This window comes from Ovis canadensis, chromosome 2 (genome assembly GCF_042477335.2).
Source record: "Ovis canadensis isolate MfBH-ARS-UI-01 breed Bighorn chromosome 2, ARS-UI_OviCan_v2, whole genome shotgun sequence".
In the NCBI taxonomy this organism is placed as follows: Eukaryota; Metazoa; Chordata; class Mammalia; order Artiodactyla; family Bovidae; genus Ovis; species Ovis canadensis.
Genome location: NC_091246.1, coordinates 14147345 through 14165940, shown reverse-complemented (window position 1 = coordinate 14165940; position 18596 = coordinate 14147345). Strand labels below are relative to the sequence as shown.

The following is an 18596-nucleotide window of genomic DNA, read 5'->3' as shown; positions in this document are numbered from 1 at the left end:
AATTGCCTGGAGGACTTGTTAAAACACACATGGCTGGCCCCCACGCCTAGAGGTTCTAAATCCATACGTCTGGAATAAGGCCTGAAAACCTGCATTTCTCTTTTTAAATTTATTTATTTTTAACTGGAGGATAATTGCTTTATAATGTTGTGTTGTAAACATTACAATTCATGTATTATAAACATGAATCAGCCATAGGTATACATATGTCCCCTCCTTCTTGAACCTCCCTCCCACCTCCCACCCCGAAAACCTGCATTTCTAACAAGCTCCCAGGTGATACTGATGGAGCTGATGCAGTATGTTCCCGGGGAACATACTTTGAGAACCACTGCTTAACACAGAATCCCACCAACAAGCCAGCACATGACCAAACACCCCGAATTGACAGCAACCTTTAATGTACCTGGCAGCCCTTTCCACTGGCTTCTGAGCCCCAATCCCAGTGCCCCCTTTCAGAAGAGAGACTCCTGTGGGCTTGCAGAAGAGGATGGAATGTCTCTGTCCACCCAGAGGAAGCAGTGATACCAAACTGGGAGGGCTGGTGTGAGGACCGCATGAGACAGCCTCTGACACTGGGCGGGGAACTCGGGGCTGTCTCCTCGCCTGACCACAGCCCCTCAAATATGCAGATCTCAGCTGGAAGGCAGCCCTAAGACCACCAGGGGTCTGGATCAGGGTATGCGGCTGCTGGGGACTCTGGGCACAGCCACAAGTGATGGTTCTGCTCTAGACACATTTGCCCAGAAAAGGGGAGGGCTGGGCTTCCAAGGCTGGGGGCTGCAACCGACCTCTGACCTAGATGTTACCCTGAAGCTGCGGACCCAGCAAGGTCAGAAGGGCCATCTGGAAAGACGTCTCCTTGATGTGAGCCACCCTGCAGCATGGGCCAAAGTGAGCCATGCGTTTACTGGTGTATCTGCACCAGACTTGATTAACTGTGCCTCTGACATCATCAAGCATAGGAGGGAGAAGCCAATGACAAGGTTCCCACGAGACTAGGTGAGGGGGCTAGTGTCCCCCCTTATCATCAGGGGGACTAAAGCAGGCTTGAGGGACACCCATCCTGAGGAAGCATGCTGCCTGCCTTCCAAGAACCTGCCAGCAAGAGCATACTTTGCTTAGCCATGGTGGGGGATGGTGGGTGTGGAAGAAACAGCTCAGAGGCAGGAGGGCTTGACTGCCACTTGACCGGTGTGACCTGGGTAAAGTCCCTTAACTGCCTGGGTCTCTAATGCCTTATCCACAAACCTGAAACTTACAAAGCAGGGACACACCACAAATGACTGTGTTTTCCCTCCTCCCTTTTCTTTGTACCTGAATTAATTTTCAAATCAACCGTAAAATTCGTTCTCAAAAGAGCAGAGCCTCCAAGCAGGGCCACTGAATCACAACAATGGAGGCACTGATTCAAGGACAACTGCGGCAAGACACGTGTTCATGGCTCCAGCATGAGAGGAAACACCTTTCCTCTCAGTTTTCAAATGCACAGAGGCTCTCGAGAAATTTCACAGTCCTTGGGGAGCTCTTCAAGTTCATTCTGTACTTACTGATCACCTACAATAAGCCAAGTCCCCATTCAAGAATAAGCACTAAAGGTGACTACAGAACTGAACTATCAGGGAGTGGGAGTAATCTGGTCATTAAAAACCATCTTTACGAGTATAAACATGATGAAATATATGTACTAAAATTACCAAGTAGAAAACCATACAAAAAAATTTGTATACGACTCTGATCAGAACTACATTTTCAAAACACATAAAAACTCTGCTTGTCTGTGAGTAGGATGGTGGGTTCCTTCCTTCCTTCTACTCGTCTGTTGTCCTGATAGTCTATAATAAGCCTCTACTGATTTTATAATTTGAAAAGACTTAGATTAAGTTTTAAAACTTGGTAAATACAAAAGTCGGAAGCCAAATCTTATTATGGTGTTCAAAAAGAATTAGTAATTATGAATGAATACATCATCATTCATTATCCCATAGCAGCCAGAGAGCATACTGGTGAAGAGTCCACAACATATGTCTATCTGATGTGCTAACCAAATTCCCTGTGTGCAGCTACACATTAGTATCCTCTTAATTAGTGCTGGAGACTTTAGTGAGTGTTTCTCGTGCATCTTAAACTAAAATCCACCAATGCATCATACGGATGGAATGGTCAACACTGAAAGTCAGGCAGGCAGCCCTCTTACCCACCAATTCCCACATGCTGATGGCTCCCCTGTCAGCGCTTCCAGCCTGACCTCTCTCGTGGAGACTGATCTGCACTGACTCAAGAAGCTACCAGAGGCCCCACTGGCACCTCTGAGCCAAGAGACTGCACAGATGTCCCGCCATGGAGCCCAACTCTTAGTCTAGCCATTCACTGTTAGCATCATCCATTCTCAGCAAAAGCCTAGCAGTCACTTCTGACTCCTCTTTCAACACTGAAGCCTAATGACTGGGTCCTTCTCCTTATATTATTGATGTGGTTTGGGCGGGGCGGCGGGGGGCGCGTGTGTTTAACCCCCAGCCTCGGTCAGTTTGATTTTATTACAGCTACATCTCACTACACCCCCAGCCCCAGTCTTGGTCTTGTTCCTGTCCCTTCTCCCCATCATAACCACTGTGGCCTTTCTAAAACACACATCTGATGGGGCCTGCCTCCTTCTTCAAAGGCGCCACTGCTGACAGCATGAAGCTGATGTGCTTTAACTGGGGTCAAAGTCATCCACTTCTCTAGATTTCTGAGCTTGGCCCTCTGTGTACCTCTCTGTGCCTAGGTTCCTCTGTTCATCTCCATCTACCCTTCCTCCCATGGGCCTGCCACTTCCGAGCCTCCTGCAGGTCTCTCTTGCCGAAGGCACCACACTCTGCTGTATATGTGCACACGAGTATATGATCCTGCCTTGTGGTCCTCAGAGGACTAGAAGCTACTTGAGGATGGAGACTGTATCATGTTCCTTTATATATCCAAAGCAGAGCCCTGTGCCTGCTACATAGTAGACCCTCATTTGCTGAAAGGAGAAGCAATACCTTTAAAATGCTAATTACCACTAAGGAGTAATGTACCTTGTAGGCAGAGAGCGGCTAATTCCACAGCTGTTTCATATGGGCATTTCAATCTTGAAAAAACAAAAGAAAAAAATTAATTCTAAATATGAACTTTAATATTCATAACTAGACAAAATGTCACTAAAACCATTTTTCAGTAGGTAGTGATATTTAGATAATGATTTTTGTTCTCTGTGGTTTCTATTTCTGCTGTCTACATTAAAAAATGCAAACAACCTGACTTACTCTCCCTGTTTCCCAAAGTCAGTTCTCCTCGTATGTTAAATTAACCCCGTCAAGGTTTAGTTTCAACTCTAAGCATAATGGGCAATTTTCCTGAATCTGGCAAGAATGGGGAAGTTTGGAAAAGAGAATGAAAAGCCCTGCCCTTTGCTTTACTAGTTTTAAACTTATTTTATCTTGATTTGACACATGCATCTTTTCAAGTTGCCTTAAGTCTTTCTTGAGACAAGGTCCTAGTGTTAGAAATAAACAGACAGACACTATATCTAAGATGGTCAGGACAGCCAGATACCCCCAAGCAATCAAATAACTGAGACAACTGCCACAGAGCTGTATTACTACAAATCCAGTGATCCCATTCATACTTAATACACAAATTTTTTTAGAAAAATAATAACGACATACATTGGTATAGCACTTCATAGTTTTCAAAGCCTTTTCACATACGTGTGTTATCCCGTTTGGTCAATGCATCAAGTGTGTCAGCCCCTACTATGCGTGTGGCCAGCGCTCCCCACCCTTCAGCTCAGAGATGAAGAGCTGAGTGTTCAAGTGTCCTGCCCACCACCGGCCAGCTGGCAAATTCAGTGCTGGGGCCAGAACACCAGTCTACTGTGAATAGAGTAATGTCAGGCTGAGGCACATGTCAACTGCAAAGTGCTGTACAAATCCAAGATGTAGCCATTAATATTTTTCCAGACTAAAGACAATCACCAGGTAAGAGGCTTTTAATATGGGAGCACAGTATGGTGAGAGAGAGATATACACACACACTTTGATACATACACAATCAAAGATCTGTATCACACCGCCAAGGCAAATGTATACACTGTACAATCTACATGTTCTAGAGTGTACATTCCACTAGGATTCTTGTAGCACATATTCTACAGAGAATTTGCAGATTCAGAAATCACATTTTAAATCTCCTTCAGGTCATATTCAAAATCAAAATGTATTCTTGTCACGAGCAGGTATTGCTTTTTAGATTCAGTGGGTCTTAGTCTTTCATGTAGCAAAAAACAGTCAATATGTCTGGTGAAAAATGACACAGCTGTAAAAGTTGTGACTGCTGAAATCGCATATCCTTAAAATACATACACTGCCTGTAAAATCAGTCACTTCAGTGCCAATGCTCGTCGTGCTCAACATTGTATAGCCAGAGGCCTAGGACTTAAAAACCATTTTTAAGAGAGGAAAAGGAAATGAGATGAGACATCTAAACCTCTTTCTAGTAGAATCAGAACGTAACCTCTTTACATAAATGCAGATGGTGATGAGCGAGACTTTCAGATGATCCAAATACTTGTAAGTGTATACATACTAATAAAGTATCTTGCTTGCAAATACAACAAAAGCCGTTATGAATGGAGCAATGATGTGACCGGGGAGAGAATGACTCCCAAATACACATCACTGAAGATATCAAATGCTCTTGGAAATGCTTCAAGCCATATAAAGTAAAAAAGTAAAGTGAAATCGCTCAGTCATGTCCGACTCTCGGCGACCCCATGGACTGTAGCCTTCCAGGCTCTGAGGAGCCTCTCAGTCCATGGAATTTTCCAGGCAAGAGTACTGGAATGGGTTGCCATTTCCTTCTCCAGGGGATCTTCACAACCCAGGGACTAAACCCAGGTCTCCCACACTGCAGGCAGATGCTTTACCGTCTGAGCCACCAGGGAAGCCTGGTGTTATCAAGCCATATAGGAGCTATTTAACATAAGATGTTGATGATAGTGATACAAGAATTAGACTCACTTCACAACGCCTGGTGTACTTTTTTTGAATGTTGAAAAAGGAACAAAGGTAAAGAGTTATTAAAAAAAAAACACACATACAGTGAATTATTTAGAAAATACACTATGATCTATCTTGAGTTAATGGTTAGGAAAAAAACATACTTACTTTCCTGAAAGAATGTCATGCCTGAGTTGTAAAACAAACAGGTACCTGATAAACATATACAAAAGTCAACAAAGGGTCACTGTTCCCCAGCCACTTCCAATCCCCAGCTTCCCATCACTGCTCCCACCCCCACGCAGTCCAGAAGTCTGCATTGTAACAAGGGAGTCCAGGTCAGATGAGAACCCGGGTGGAAGCATCTCCTCCTGTCCCAGGAAGGCATTCCAGAACCTAGCTAGGAAGGTGAATGCATGTAGGAAATTTGCAAGATACTCGGAGGATGGAACATGGAAAGCTGCATGGTCCAATGACGCCTCCTCAATGCCCGTGGGCCTCCAGGAGACAGACAGACAGACACACACACACGCAGAGCTCACACAATCCAACAGGTAGGGTGGAACCACTGCATCTGACCCTCAGCTAACCCTGCCAGCAGATTTCAGGAAGGATGCAGCTGATTGTATCAAAGAGTTTGCAGCTGACTGCAGTGAGCGACTGCTGGAGGCTTTTTTTCTGCTGAGCTTAACCGCAGACTCTGTCTTCAAAAAACACACGTGTGCACACACACAGACAGATACACACACACACAGGAAACAGAAATCCTGGAACTGGTCATGGAAAATGGGGAGGAAGGCAGCAAATAACACCAGAGGAGTTCACTGAAATAAGAGATTAAGTAAGCATCCTTTTTTACCAGGAGGATGTGGGCATCAGAACCACTTACAGTGCTTTGTAAAAACCAAAGCTGCCCACGCTCCGCTCCACACCTACAGAATGAGAATCTTACACGCAAGAGTGGTCCCCAGGAATGTGATTTGTTCAAAAGCGTCTTGGGTGTTTCTAATTCACAACCCCTGGTTAAGAATCACTGGCTTTGATGACAGCTAGAAGCAGCACACTTCATAAAGGACTCTGAAGAGGAGCCCTAGGATAATGTAATTTGTTTGAACTTTGAACACAATGAATACAGTCACTGTCTGTGGGATGGATATAGGATAATGTGGGTGACCCAGACATGTGGGTGGTGGTGAAGGTTCTAGTACATTCCAGAATGTTACTACTTCTGACAGGCACTCAACTACCATTAAACTGAGTACCCATATTAAGGAGGAAACAGTGCTGATGTGGCCAGAACTTCCAATTCCTATAGGAAATCTTAACTACAGAAGCCCATAGGCCCCTCCCATGGCAGGACATGGTGATAAAGTCAGTCATTAAAGTGCTACTTAGGTGGTCACCTCCAAGCCAGGGGCCAGAGCCATGGGCCGCCCATCACCACTGCTGTGCCTCACAGACAACGACAAGGGGAGTCTGGGGAATCAAAGGCAGCAGGGGACTGAGTCGAGAGTCTTACCGACAGCATGGTGGCTGAAGGGAAAGTCCACACACAAAATGTGTTTTAAGTCTCTTTTGCTTCAGCACTATCTCTGAAGTCTCAGAGGCAGACATAGGCAGGTATACCAAGGAAGAAATTCAATGGGGTGGAAAGTCACCATGAAGGCGTGCCAACAAATCTGATACTACAACAATCGAGGGAATATTTGGCAGCGCCCCTTAAAGAAATAAAATGGCAGTTTTGGATGCTGAAATGCTCTTCTAACATCTGCCTTCCCTTTTGGTATCTGAGATAAAAAAATCCAGTGCCAGAGGCCAACTAGCCAATTTACTCAAGGTCCATCAAGACAGAAATGAGACGAGAAGATACACTTCTAAATTCTGATTTACTAAGAAAAGGTTCAATCAGGCAGTTTTCAACAGAATACAGAGATAAGCACAGGCAAAGTGTTCATAACTTTTTCTCAGAACAGAAAGACAGCAGATGGAAGAGGCGGCAAGCCCACAGTCTAGAAGACCTGCTGATTATAACTAAGGCAAGTGCTATGGGGCGTGAGTGGTGGAAGGACCTTGCTTCGCATCTTGTCCTACCTTGTAAACTCTTCACGAAGGTTGTTCGGTTCTGAAGAATAATATTTAACTCGAAAGTGCAAAGCATAAGCAGGTCCAACTAAGCATTTGGAGATGGAAGGTTGAAGATGTTTTTCCCCAAGTTTTGAAGGTCACAGAATGGACAAAAGGAAAAACACATTAAATCTATTAACATATCCACCACACCACTGGAAAGTAACAACAGAACATACAAAGCAATCCCTGTTTGGAAAACTAAAATGGACTTTGGTGTTGACAAAAACAGTGTAGTTAGTAATCTCATTCTGGAAGAAAATCCTACTCATGGTAGATGACTTACTGAGAGCTAACATTTTACTTTCACCCCTGACTGCCAAGATACCCCAGTGACACTAACTTTTAACAAAATACTAAGTGGGCTATAGGAAAGTGACACATAAGCAGCCAAGTGTTCTGTAATCTAAAAATAACTACAGTAAAAATACTTTAAAAGTATTAAATTTTTTAAAAAATTACTCATACATAAACCACATTGAAGAAATGTGGTTACCACAACATAACATCAGAGAGCAGGACCAGATTGTCAAAGATCCCGCCAGCTCTCCCATTCTTTGAATCTACTTCATAACCCACAAGAAAATGAATGTCACAGTTATAAAGTCATGTTTCTGAACATCCTATTTTTCAGTCCTCATTGGGGGAAGTGTCTAATTTCAAAAGAGGGCATCGTGTGTTTTTTTAACATCTACTAAAAACTCCCATTCAAATTTCAGACTCTTAACATTTAGCCAGTCTTAGGAAATTAAAACATCCTTAGAACTGAATCCATTTGAAAATGCTCCCAAGTTCTAATGAAAATGTAATACTTCAAAACATTGGCAAAGGAGTTCACTCTCTGAAAAAGCAGTAAGGTAGTAGACTGAATTTTGCTTACTTACTTTTCATCTGCTTTTTTATAGGTTTGGAATGATCCAGCCAGTGCTAAAAGAAAGAAAGAAAAAATTTGTTTTAGGAACAGTTTCATCAATAAGATTTCATAGTTCCCTGGGGTTACCCTCCCCTATAAATCTTAGTAACTAAAATCAGGGCTGGGCCTCCCTTGTAGCTCAGCTGGTAGAGAATCCGCCTGCAATGGGGGAGACCTGGGTTTGATCCCTGGGTTGGGAAGATCCCCTGGAGAAGGGAAAGGTTACCCACTCCAGTAATCGGGCCTGGAGAATTCCATGGACAACATAGTTCCATGGAGTTGCAAAGACTCAGACACGACTGAGCGACTTTCACTCACAGAACCAGGGATTGGACCAGATTATGAGCTCTTAGGCTAGTTATTTGCATCCTGCTTGGTATAGTATAAAAATATCTGTGCTTCATGAAAAGATGTCAACATCATTAATTATTAGAAAAATGCTAATCAAAACTACAATGAGGTATTACCTCACATGGGTCAGAATGGCCATCATCAAAAAGTCTACAAATAATAAGTGGTGGAGAGAATGTGGGAAAAGGGAACCCTCTTACACTGTTGCTAGGAATGCCAACTGGAGCAGGCATTATGGAGAACAGTGTGGAGGTTTCTTCAAAAGCTAAAAATAGAACTACCATTTGATCCAGCAATTCTACTCTTGGATAAACATCCAAAAACCCAAAAACACACATTCAAAAAGATACATGCACCCCAGTGTTCACAGACAACCCAAGTGCCTATCAATAGATGACTGGTTTAAGGTGTGACGTATATACACAATAGACTATTACTCAGTCATAAAAAAGAATGAAATATTGCCATTTGCAGCAACATGGATGGACCTAGAGATGATCATAATAAGTCAGAGAAAAGACAAATATCATATGCAATCACTCACATGTGACATCTAAAAAATGACAAATGAATCTATATATAAAATAATGGAAACAGACTCACCAAAAAAAGGAAAAAAAAAAAAAACTTATGGTTACCAAAAGGGAAAGGGGAGAGGGATAAATTAGGAGTTTGGGATTAAACTACAGATACAAACTACTACACATAAACCAGATAAGCAACAAAGATTTACTGTTTAGCACAGGGAAATATATTCAATATCTCATAACAACCTATAATGGAAAATAACCTGATGAAAATTTATATATAACTGAGTCACTTTGCTGTACACATGAAACTAACACAATATTATAAATTAACTATTCAGTTCAGTTGCTCAGTTGTGTCTGACTCTTTGCGACCCCATGAATTGCAGCATGCCAGGCCTCCCTGTCCATCACCAACTCTCGGAGTTCACTCAAACTCACTTCAGTTAAAAAAAGAAAAAATATCTGTGCTTATGCACATCAAGTTCATTTTTCCTGGGAAGAGTTAGCTTTCCAAAGAGGTGCTGAAAATAACCTAAAACCCTTTACCTAATTGATCTATAAAGTCCCTTCAAGTCAATGGAGCCATCAGCAGCCTTTTCCTCCTGAATTTTCTCACGATAGAACTAAGTCTCTACTAACCTAGTAACGACCATAGGCCATGCTGCCAAAAGTCTCTGTTCATACACGGGCTTTTTGATTCAGTCCCCCTAAATTCAACAACCAAAATTCAAGACTCTTTAAATGACCCACACTGAAGATGGAAAGACAGGAAGGAATTTGCCTGAGATAATTCTGCTCTGGTCCATGAAGGTGTTTCAACTTCTTCTAGCTTTCACCAGAAACACCACTTCAGTCTTATCCACCCGAGGAAATTACAAAACCACTTCCCTCATATAGAAGTTCCTCTGTAACACCCAACTTGTTGGCGCTACAGTCTTGAGGAGCCTTGGGAGCTTGACTTCCATGAAAAACAACATTTAAGAACATGATACTGTGAGCCCCTCCAGGCAAACATACGCCTCAGAGGGCAAGGACCACATGCTTAATCATCTCTCGAGTTTCCTGTGCCACACACAGAGCTGGCCACCCAGCAGGCCTTATTGGATTCTTGAGAAATAAATAAATGTTCAACATAATTTTTTTAAATGGGGCAAAAAGGGACTTTCCTTTATGGAAACTCTGCGCGTGTGGAACACTACTGTTAGGACAGCAGCTGGAACAGCAGCACGGAGTGGGTTTCTCAATAGCTGCTCAGAATCAGAGGTCATTCTGCTGACCGTCAATATACTTTCAGAAGCAATCCAAACCCTGCTCATTCTAATAATGAAAACGGGAGGGAATGAGTGAGTACAGTGTACTCTACCCCTCACCAAAGAGCCCATTACGAGAATCTGTGGGAGGAGAGGCATAAGGCAACACAAAAGCAAATAAGAGATGAATTATAACACAATAAGCTGTGAGCAGTGCAATGGGAGACATTGGCTTTATCAGCCCTGCTCCCCAGCGAGGCAACTGAGTGATAAAGGCCCCAGATCCCCACAGCTGGATGTCTATCTCAAAGGCCTGTGCACAGGATGTTTCGTCTTATTGTTAATAGCTCTGAATGAGAAATGACCTAAATGCCCATCAACAAAGATGGATTAAAAAATGACTCCTCCATGTAGTAAAATACTATTCAGCCTTTAAAATTGATTTAGGCCTATTATATTGATGTGGCAAGAGATCCACAGCACAATGTGAGATGGAAAAAAAAAAAAAAAAAGCAGGTAGGACCCCTTTATAGAAAATTATTATTTCCTATCGACACATGTCCAGAAGAATTTATACAGGTTATTTCTGAACGTGGGACTGTGAATGACATCTACTTATTTTCTTTTTCACTTTTCTGCGTAGTTTCTTCCTTTTAATGAGAATATTATTTTCACAGCGGAGGGTGTGGTGGGGTGGGCCTGCCAGGTTGTCAAATTTTATTACTCATTCACCACTTGCCTATCGGGTGGTTTCTGATGATCAATTTGTCTCACTAGAGTGAGGTCTCATTGCTGCCCCTTAGCCAAGCTGAAGTCCTGGACCCTTAGACCCTGGGAAGAAGACATACAAGGACTTATAAATCAACATATTTGCTTTCCTGCCAAAGTAAGTATCATGCTAATGGCTTGACTAAACCTGTTCTTTGCCTCACTTTCAAATGAATTTATCCATACCAGGCAAGGAACGTTCTCCCCACAACCAACCTCTAATCTTATTAGCCCCGGAGGCTCAGAGCTTAAAGGAGCTTGTCCCATTTCTTTCCTTTCCCAAGTCTCCTTATCATATTTGGAATAGAATAAATTTCAGCCCACTGCTCCTCTCCCCTTACTGTCAAACTCTAATCTTAATCCAGGCCCCGCCTGTATCATTTCCTGAGCTGTGGTTTTCAACCCTGGCTGCACATTTCAGTCACAGATACCCAGGTTCCACCCAAGATCATTATACAGAATTCTAGATCATTAGTGTTTTCCAAAGGCTGCCAGTGTGCTCATTAAATATTTAATGCTGAAGTTTCCCTGCATCCTCTCCTACCCAAGAATATGTCCTAATAATGACCCTGGGGATCCTGAAATATCCACAACCCCTTCTGAAGACTGCTGTCTGAGGTTTGTAAAATCTTCAGCAATTTCAGAGTTTACGAGCCAGATGGCTATGGCCCGGTGTTAACTGACAGGCAGATCAAGGCTGGACGCTCCTCCTGGACAGCAAACGCCCTTCCCTCTGACCACACTGCTAAAGAAGTTCCCCTCATCCTCGTGCACTGGCCCCCATCCTTCCCAGCAAGTCACCAGCCATGGAGCCTTGCCCCGAGCAGGACATACCAGGATGGAGGTCTAGGGCTCACAAAGCTGGGAAAAAAAATCAGCAACAGCTCCATTTAAAAAGCTCCTTGACCCTGCAGCGTTCTGATCAGGTTTGCTCATCTGCATCAGAGGCAATAAGAAAGCCAGTCACAATCCTAAAACGAGATGATAAAACCTTTCTTGTGTCCTACCAGTTCAAACTGACCCAACTTCCTTCTTAGCTGCAGGGGCTGACCGGACCCTGATCACTCGTATTTAATCCCACGAGACCACCCTGGGACTTAAAGACCCCGGATACTCAGGCCCAGTGTGGCATTTAGCAAATGATATCCTGTACGTGGCTTGAAGCCCAATTTAACAGCAGCAGGACCTATCTCAGATATTCACCTGCATCTGGCTAAATATAGCCAGGCCGCCTGTCAGCAGGGACCAAGACAAATGGCTGCAGCCCTCTTATCAGACTGGTAAACCAGTCACCGGAAAGAGACAGGTACGTTTCTGAGTTCAAAGGGCAAGCTATTTAACTCAGACACTCTAATGGGTATTAGGTAGTTTCTGATCTGAATTTCCCATCCAAGTCCATCTGGCAAAACCCTTTCCATAAACTGAGATGTGAGATGATCTGGCAAAGCCCATCTGTTCTGACTGTACATCAGTTCCAGAGTTACGACATATATGAGACTGGCCGTAGAATTTAATTGTCTAAAACCTACACACAAGCACTTGAATCACAGGAGAGGCTCGGGCCTTGACAAGGGTCTAAAAACTCTGCCGGAACAACCCCTGGGCCATCACATATGAGTGATGGAACTCATAACTGGCTTTCTAGTACCTCTAGATTTTCTTGGCTCGTAAAAAGTGTCTAGTTTGCATTTAAATTAGAGCTGGAAGGAATATGAGATAATCATATCCAAAGGATATAAAGAGAAAGAAGAGAACGAACACTTTTGGAGCCTATTGTGTGTGATATTGTGATTCATAATAAGAAATGTATATTTGGTCTTCGTTGGTTTCTGGCACAGAGCCCCTAAAACCCTTGTAATTTCCTAAGTGGTAACAGCAATAAAAGTGTCTTAATATTCATAACAAACCCCTTTCAATGACACCTGAGTTTATGTGAATGAGGTTCTTTGGGAATGCACCTAGGGATGGGGCTGGTTGCTAGGGGAACCAAACATATGAGAGTAGGAACTTTCAGTCCCATCCCCCGATCTCCAGGAAGGGGAGAGGGGATGGAGGTTGAATCAATTACCAACGGGCAATGATTTAATCAACAGTGTCTGTGTGATGAAGCCTCCGTAAAAACTCAAAAAGACAAGGTTCAGAGGTCTTCAGGGTTGGTGAACATATGGAGATTTGGGAAGAGTGATGTGTTCAGAGGGTCACAGAGGCTCCACACCTTCCCACCCCCAATACCTTGCTCTGTGCATCTTTCATCTGGCTATTCCTGAGCTACATCCTTTTATGATAAACTGGTAACCTAGTAAGCTAAATGCTCTTCTGAGTTCTGCATTGGCTCTGGCAAAATTGATCATACCCAAGGAGGGGGTCTGGGAACCTCCCACTCACCTATAGCCAGTAGGTTAGAAGCATAGGTGATGACCTGGACTTGGGATTAGTATCTGAAGTGTGTGTTTGGGAGCCGGGGGTGGGGAAGGGAGGTGGAGAGTCTTGAAAGACTGAGTCCTTAACCTGTGGGATATCTGACACTATCTACCTGAAGCATTCATATATTGGTGGTATTGGGAAAAACACACATATAATGTAACATCCATTGCCTTCTCGGGCCTCGGAGTAGAGAAAGGTGGCTGTGGCAAGGGCAAGGAGTACCCTGCATCACGGCGCTAGTGAGACAGGATTCTAACTCAGCAAGTGTCAGCATGATGCTCTGGGCCTCCACACACACCCCAGTCTGACACTCCTTTTCTGCCTATGGGAGGGCTCTCGCCTCATCCTCAGTCTCATCCAGAAGGAAGTCCTGTCAACCTGCTGTGCACACCGGCCACTCCAGGCTTCCTTGGGGGTTCGTTTAGCTCAACTGCAGAGACCCCTTCCCTTCCCTGCCCTTCCCTCCCCAGATGGCTCAGTGGTGAAGAATCCACTCGCAATGCAGGAGATGTAGGAGGCGTGGGTTCGACTCCTGGATCAGGAGGATCCGCTGGAGAAGGAAATGGCAACCCATTCCAGTATCCTTGTCTGGAAAATCCCACGGACAGAGGAGCTTGGTGGGCTACAGTCCATGGGGTTGCAAAGAGTAGGACACGACTTAGTGACTACACAACAACAAAACAGAGACTTCCCTTGATCCACTGTTTCCCATTCAGTGCTGATATTTGCATGTGGGCAGGAAAACCCGGCTCTGCCAACATTCAGAAGCAGGCTGCTGGGAGGCCTGGGGCGTTTCTTGAGCTGTTTGACATGTCTTTGAGAAAGAGGCGGAAGACCAGAATTCAAGCCCCAGCCCTGGCACTTGCCTGGGGTGAGGCTGCGCACTCACCCTTTCACTTCCTTGTTAGTGCCCTGAGCTGTCTGCTGACACTGGCTAAAGAATCCACTCCCTGTCTCTGGAAACTAATGAACCATTCATATGCAAGAAAGGGTTTGTCCGCAAACATGGTGACATTCCAGGCACCCATCGGAGTGAAGCCACAACAGTCCCTCTGTGTGTCTTTCCAGCAGTCACCATGTCTGTGTGTCAACCTCCTTGGCAGCCGTGGGCCCCTAACTACCCATCTACCTGATTCCATGATGCAGAGACCGGAGAGAAAACCTCTCACAGGTCTTGAGACAAAGGCCAAAATCCCCTTTTCTGGATTCCTTGTGGCCAAATGGATCACCATAAGATGCTCTCTTTTCATGCTGGGATGGCCTTGGGAAAGGACTCAGGATGGCTACCCCTACCCAGTAGAACACCCGCCCCCCAAAGATGGGATGGAGGCTCCCGCTTAGTGGGGCAGTGGAGACCCCTGCCCCAAATGCCTGCCCCTCCTCTGCCTGGCAAAGTCCGCTTGTCCTCTGCGGCTGCAGCCCTCCCAGTGTTCGCCCTCCCCCTCTGACAGTGTGATCACCTCGTCAGTGACACTGAGGCTCCAGGCTCACAGATGAGAGGACTCGGCCCACAGTATTCCAGGGGACCACTTGTCTGTCTCCCCCCCAGACTGTGGCAGGCAGGGACATTGTCCAGCCTACCCATGTGCCACAGAGCTGGCCACTGAGTAAGCTCCAAGCCACAGTACACTGAATGGCTACTGACTAAATGTTTTCTTTGTCTGTGTGTGTTGCGGGGGGGTGTCTGGGGGTGGAGGGGTGTGACACTACCATGTGTCATGAAGTCAGTATAACCCAGTGGGTTGGCCACTGCAATGACAGACCACGTTCTGAATCTTGGCTCTATCCCCTACTTTAACCTTTGTGAGGTTCCGAGTAAGCCACAGCTTCATCATCTGTGAAATGGGTCTGCTTCACGGATCGATGATGAATAATTAAACACGAGTGCTATAAAGCCCTCAGTTTGATGCCAGTCTCAGGTCAGAGTGGGGACTCAGTAAACAGCACCTACCAGACCAGCCAGGAGAAAGCTGGGTGGGTGCAGGCCAGAGCCCGGGCTCTCAGAAGACAGCTTTGATTTGTAAAAATAGAGCCCATGCCCCTGCTTTGAGCTGTGCCCAGCGAGAGCTGCAGATGGATTCCTGGGTGGCTTTCCTGCTTTAATACAGAAAAAGGAAACAGGAGGCCCCAGCCCAACTGCTAAAAATAGGCGATGCCAATAGACTTTGACCTTGCTTCAGGGCTGGGCAGTGCACTATGGAAACCAGGCGCTCTTCACAGGGAGCTGGGGACGCAGAGAGTTGTGCCAAGAGCCCTGCCACTGCCAGCCCTCTGATATGAATATCAGGGGCTGGGTGGGGATGTCATTCTTGGCAGGAGCCTCTACCATGGTGCAGTAAGCCACTGGCCAAGTGGACCGTCCCCTTCCTGGCCCCCATCTATTACACCTGCCACCAACTGCTTCATCCTAGACCCTAGGAAAAAAATCAATGGCTCAGCAAACCTTTCCAAAAGGTCTCATCTAAATTGCTAAGGTCTCTCCTATAGGCAAGGCAGCCTTGAGGTTCCAGCTAAGCTCAGTGCATCACCTCTGGGAGCCTGATGACTTATGAGCCTGCCCACCTGGAAGAAGAGACCCACAACCAGGACGGGTTACAAAGCCCTTTCTCCTCCCTTAACTCAAAGAGTCCCTCAGTTTCCCTGTGAAATGGATGTTACTGCATCCACCCTGGTGCTAAGAAAACTCGGGCTCCAGAGTACCGTGTACTGAAAAGAGTGCCTAAACCTGAAATTGTAAAAACCTGGGTTCATGCATGAACTGTGCAACTCACTCAGTGACTTGCCAAGGTCTAAGAGCTTTGGTTTCCCCACCCAGAAGACGGGAGAAATTTGACCAGTGGCTCCTAAGGTCCCTTCTGAGGCTAAAGTTCTAGGTTGTATGCCTTGTTACCACGAGTCGCCAAGTCAAGAGGAGAAGGTCCTAAGTCTTAGGATCTAATTAGAAAGGTTTGCTCACATACACAAATAATGACCTTGAGGCCAAATGAGCAAACTGCCAGGGAGGGTGAAATAAACTTAGGTTTACACAGAGGAGGAAAAACACTTTGGGAGTTCAGGGCAGGCCGCATGAAGGGCTGTCATCAGAGCTGGTCTTGAAGGATGGCCAGAGTTAAACGGGATGAACTGAAAGTGAAAGTGAAGTTGCTCAGTCCTGTCCAACTCTTTGTGACCCCATGGCCTGTAGCCTACCAGGCTCCTCTGTCTATGGGATTTTCCAGGCAAGAGTACTGGAGTGGGGTGCCATTTCCTTCTCCAGGAGATCTTCCCCACCCAGGGATCGAACCTGGGTCTCCCGCATTGTAGACAGATGCTTTACCGTCTAAGCCACCAGGGAAGTCTCTTAAACAGGATGAGGAAGGGCATTCCAGGAGCGGCACCAGCATACGCAAAGTGACTAAACAACAACGCAACATCACCAGAGCCTAGCCTGCAATGAGCCCCAACTGGAAGGCAGACTGATGAGAAGAAGGGGGCTGGGAGCTCCCGCTGCTCCACATGGCTCGGAGCCTCAGAGTCAGGCAGATAACGGCCCTGCACCTGCTCTTGCGGGGCAGAGAAGCACGCCAGGTTCACAGAGCTGTAGGCTGGAAAGGCTTTAGCACCTTCAGAGTCTGGTGTATGGCCTGGGAAGGATGCCTGGATCCCGCTGTGAACATCCCTCCTGCCACACGGGGCCTGGGCACCAGCAGGCAGGAAAGCCTGGCAGCCAAGTGAGCAGAAGCTCACAGCAAAGACATTCATAATGGAGTCCCCTCTGTGGTTTTCGGAGAACCTGAGTGGCTGGGGAGTGGTCGCCTGGGGTTAAGGACATGCCACCAGGGCAACAGGTACTTGGCTCTCAAGGCAGAAAGATGGGTATTTTCTCCCTTCTGACTAGAGGAGATGTGAGGGATAGTACCCTGCCTCCCCTTTAGTCTCAGAATCACGGGATATTAAAACCAGAAGGGCTCTTGGAAGAACACATCCAACAAACCCATTTTACAGATGAGGAGACTGAGGGCAAGGGAGAGAAGGTGGCTTATCTAAAGCTCATCAGACCAGGAACAAGGTTTGGGCCTGAACTGAGCCCTGGGCCATAGACAATCTGAAGCCAAAAATACCATATACAAAAGGACAACAGGAAAAGCAGCTCTGGGAAGAGGACTGACAAGTGTCAGATGCTGGGGATGGCAAGGAGAACTCTAAATCCAGCACTGAGGAAGCAACCGGAAATGGAACTCTGATGTAGGTGTATAAATGCTGGAGAAACAGGCAAAGTCCCTTAAGAGAAATCAGTAAAAAGAATGGACAGAGAGAAAGAGACACTGAGGTGCAGGGAAGAAAACTCAAGGCATTCAGGCTAAATGAACTCGGTCTTCTCAGCTGGAGGTGAGGCCACCCGTGAGAATAGTCTCTGTGGGGACTGGACTAGAGGTCTGTGGTGCGGACTCAGAAGGGGAACCCTGGGGCACTTCAGGGTCCATTGGGGGCTCATGAGGCTCCAGGAACAGCTCAGGGCTTGGACTTCACTGAACCTGTGATCTGTGCTTGGGCCAGAAGGCATGGCCTGTGGCCTCTCCAGCAATACCTGGCAGTCCTGGAGAAGCAGCAGAGGAAGCAGATGGGCCTGCATGCGTGTTGAAGGGGGGTCAGGAGACAGTCATGGGGGCAGGAGAATCAAAGGGCAAATGGGGACACAAAGGACATGTCTGAGGCTTGACCGGGCGGGGAGGAAGATGAGGGCAGGAGGCTGTTGTTGAGGCCAAGGCCACATGCAGAGGAACTGGAAGGAGGGCAAGAAACAACAGAATCCTGGATCTTATCCTGGTCACAGGATGAGAAACAACAGAATCCTGGATCTTGGAGTGAATGGACAGTGATAGGACCCAAGGTGCGTCTGGGTGAGGTTTGCTCAAATGAAACTTCAGTGAGAGGAAACCAGGTCTGGAATATTTAGAGGTGTCAACAACTTGAGTTCTGAGTTTGCCCTGGGAGGAGGGAAATGGGCACTTGAGGCCTTGGATGGGAAGAGAGTGCTGAGGCCAGAGGGTGCAGCACTGGGTGGTCCAACCTCAAAGGAAGCAGAAGTACACAGTGGAGGGGACAAAGGATGGTGGGTTGCCCTTCCCTGAGCCATGGGGGCCAAAGGGAGAGTCTCCTGCTCACAGGAAGGAATCAGGACCACGATCTCAAAGAGGAAGCACGATGCTCATGGCAACAGTCAGGGGGGTAAGGGAGG

General features: G+C 46.0%; 1 protein-coding gene across 17 annotated transcripts in view; it reads right to left on the bottom strand.

Moving 5' to 3' along the window:
* The window catches only part of EPB41L4B (erythrocyte membrane protein band 4.1 like 4B), a 144185-nt gene that overhangs the window by 84697 nt on the left and 40892 nt on the right, over nucleotides 1-18596 (bottom strand). For all 17 annotated transcript variants that reach the window (XM_069575498.1, XM_069575484.1, XM_069575485.1 and 14 more), the window contains exons 3-6: nucleotides 8027-8069; nucleotides 7110-7188; nucleotides 5187-5231; nucleotides 3057-3109 (exon numbers count right to left, since the gene is read on the bottom strand). In XM_069575498.1, coding sequence (XP_069431599.1) covers nucleotides 3057-3109; nucleotides 5187-5231; nucleotides 7110-7188; nucleotides 8027-8069 — 220 coding nt within the window. The remainder of the gene's footprint in view (nucleotides 1-3056; nucleotides 3110-5186; nucleotides 5232-7109; nucleotides 7189-8026; nucleotides 8070-18596) is intronic.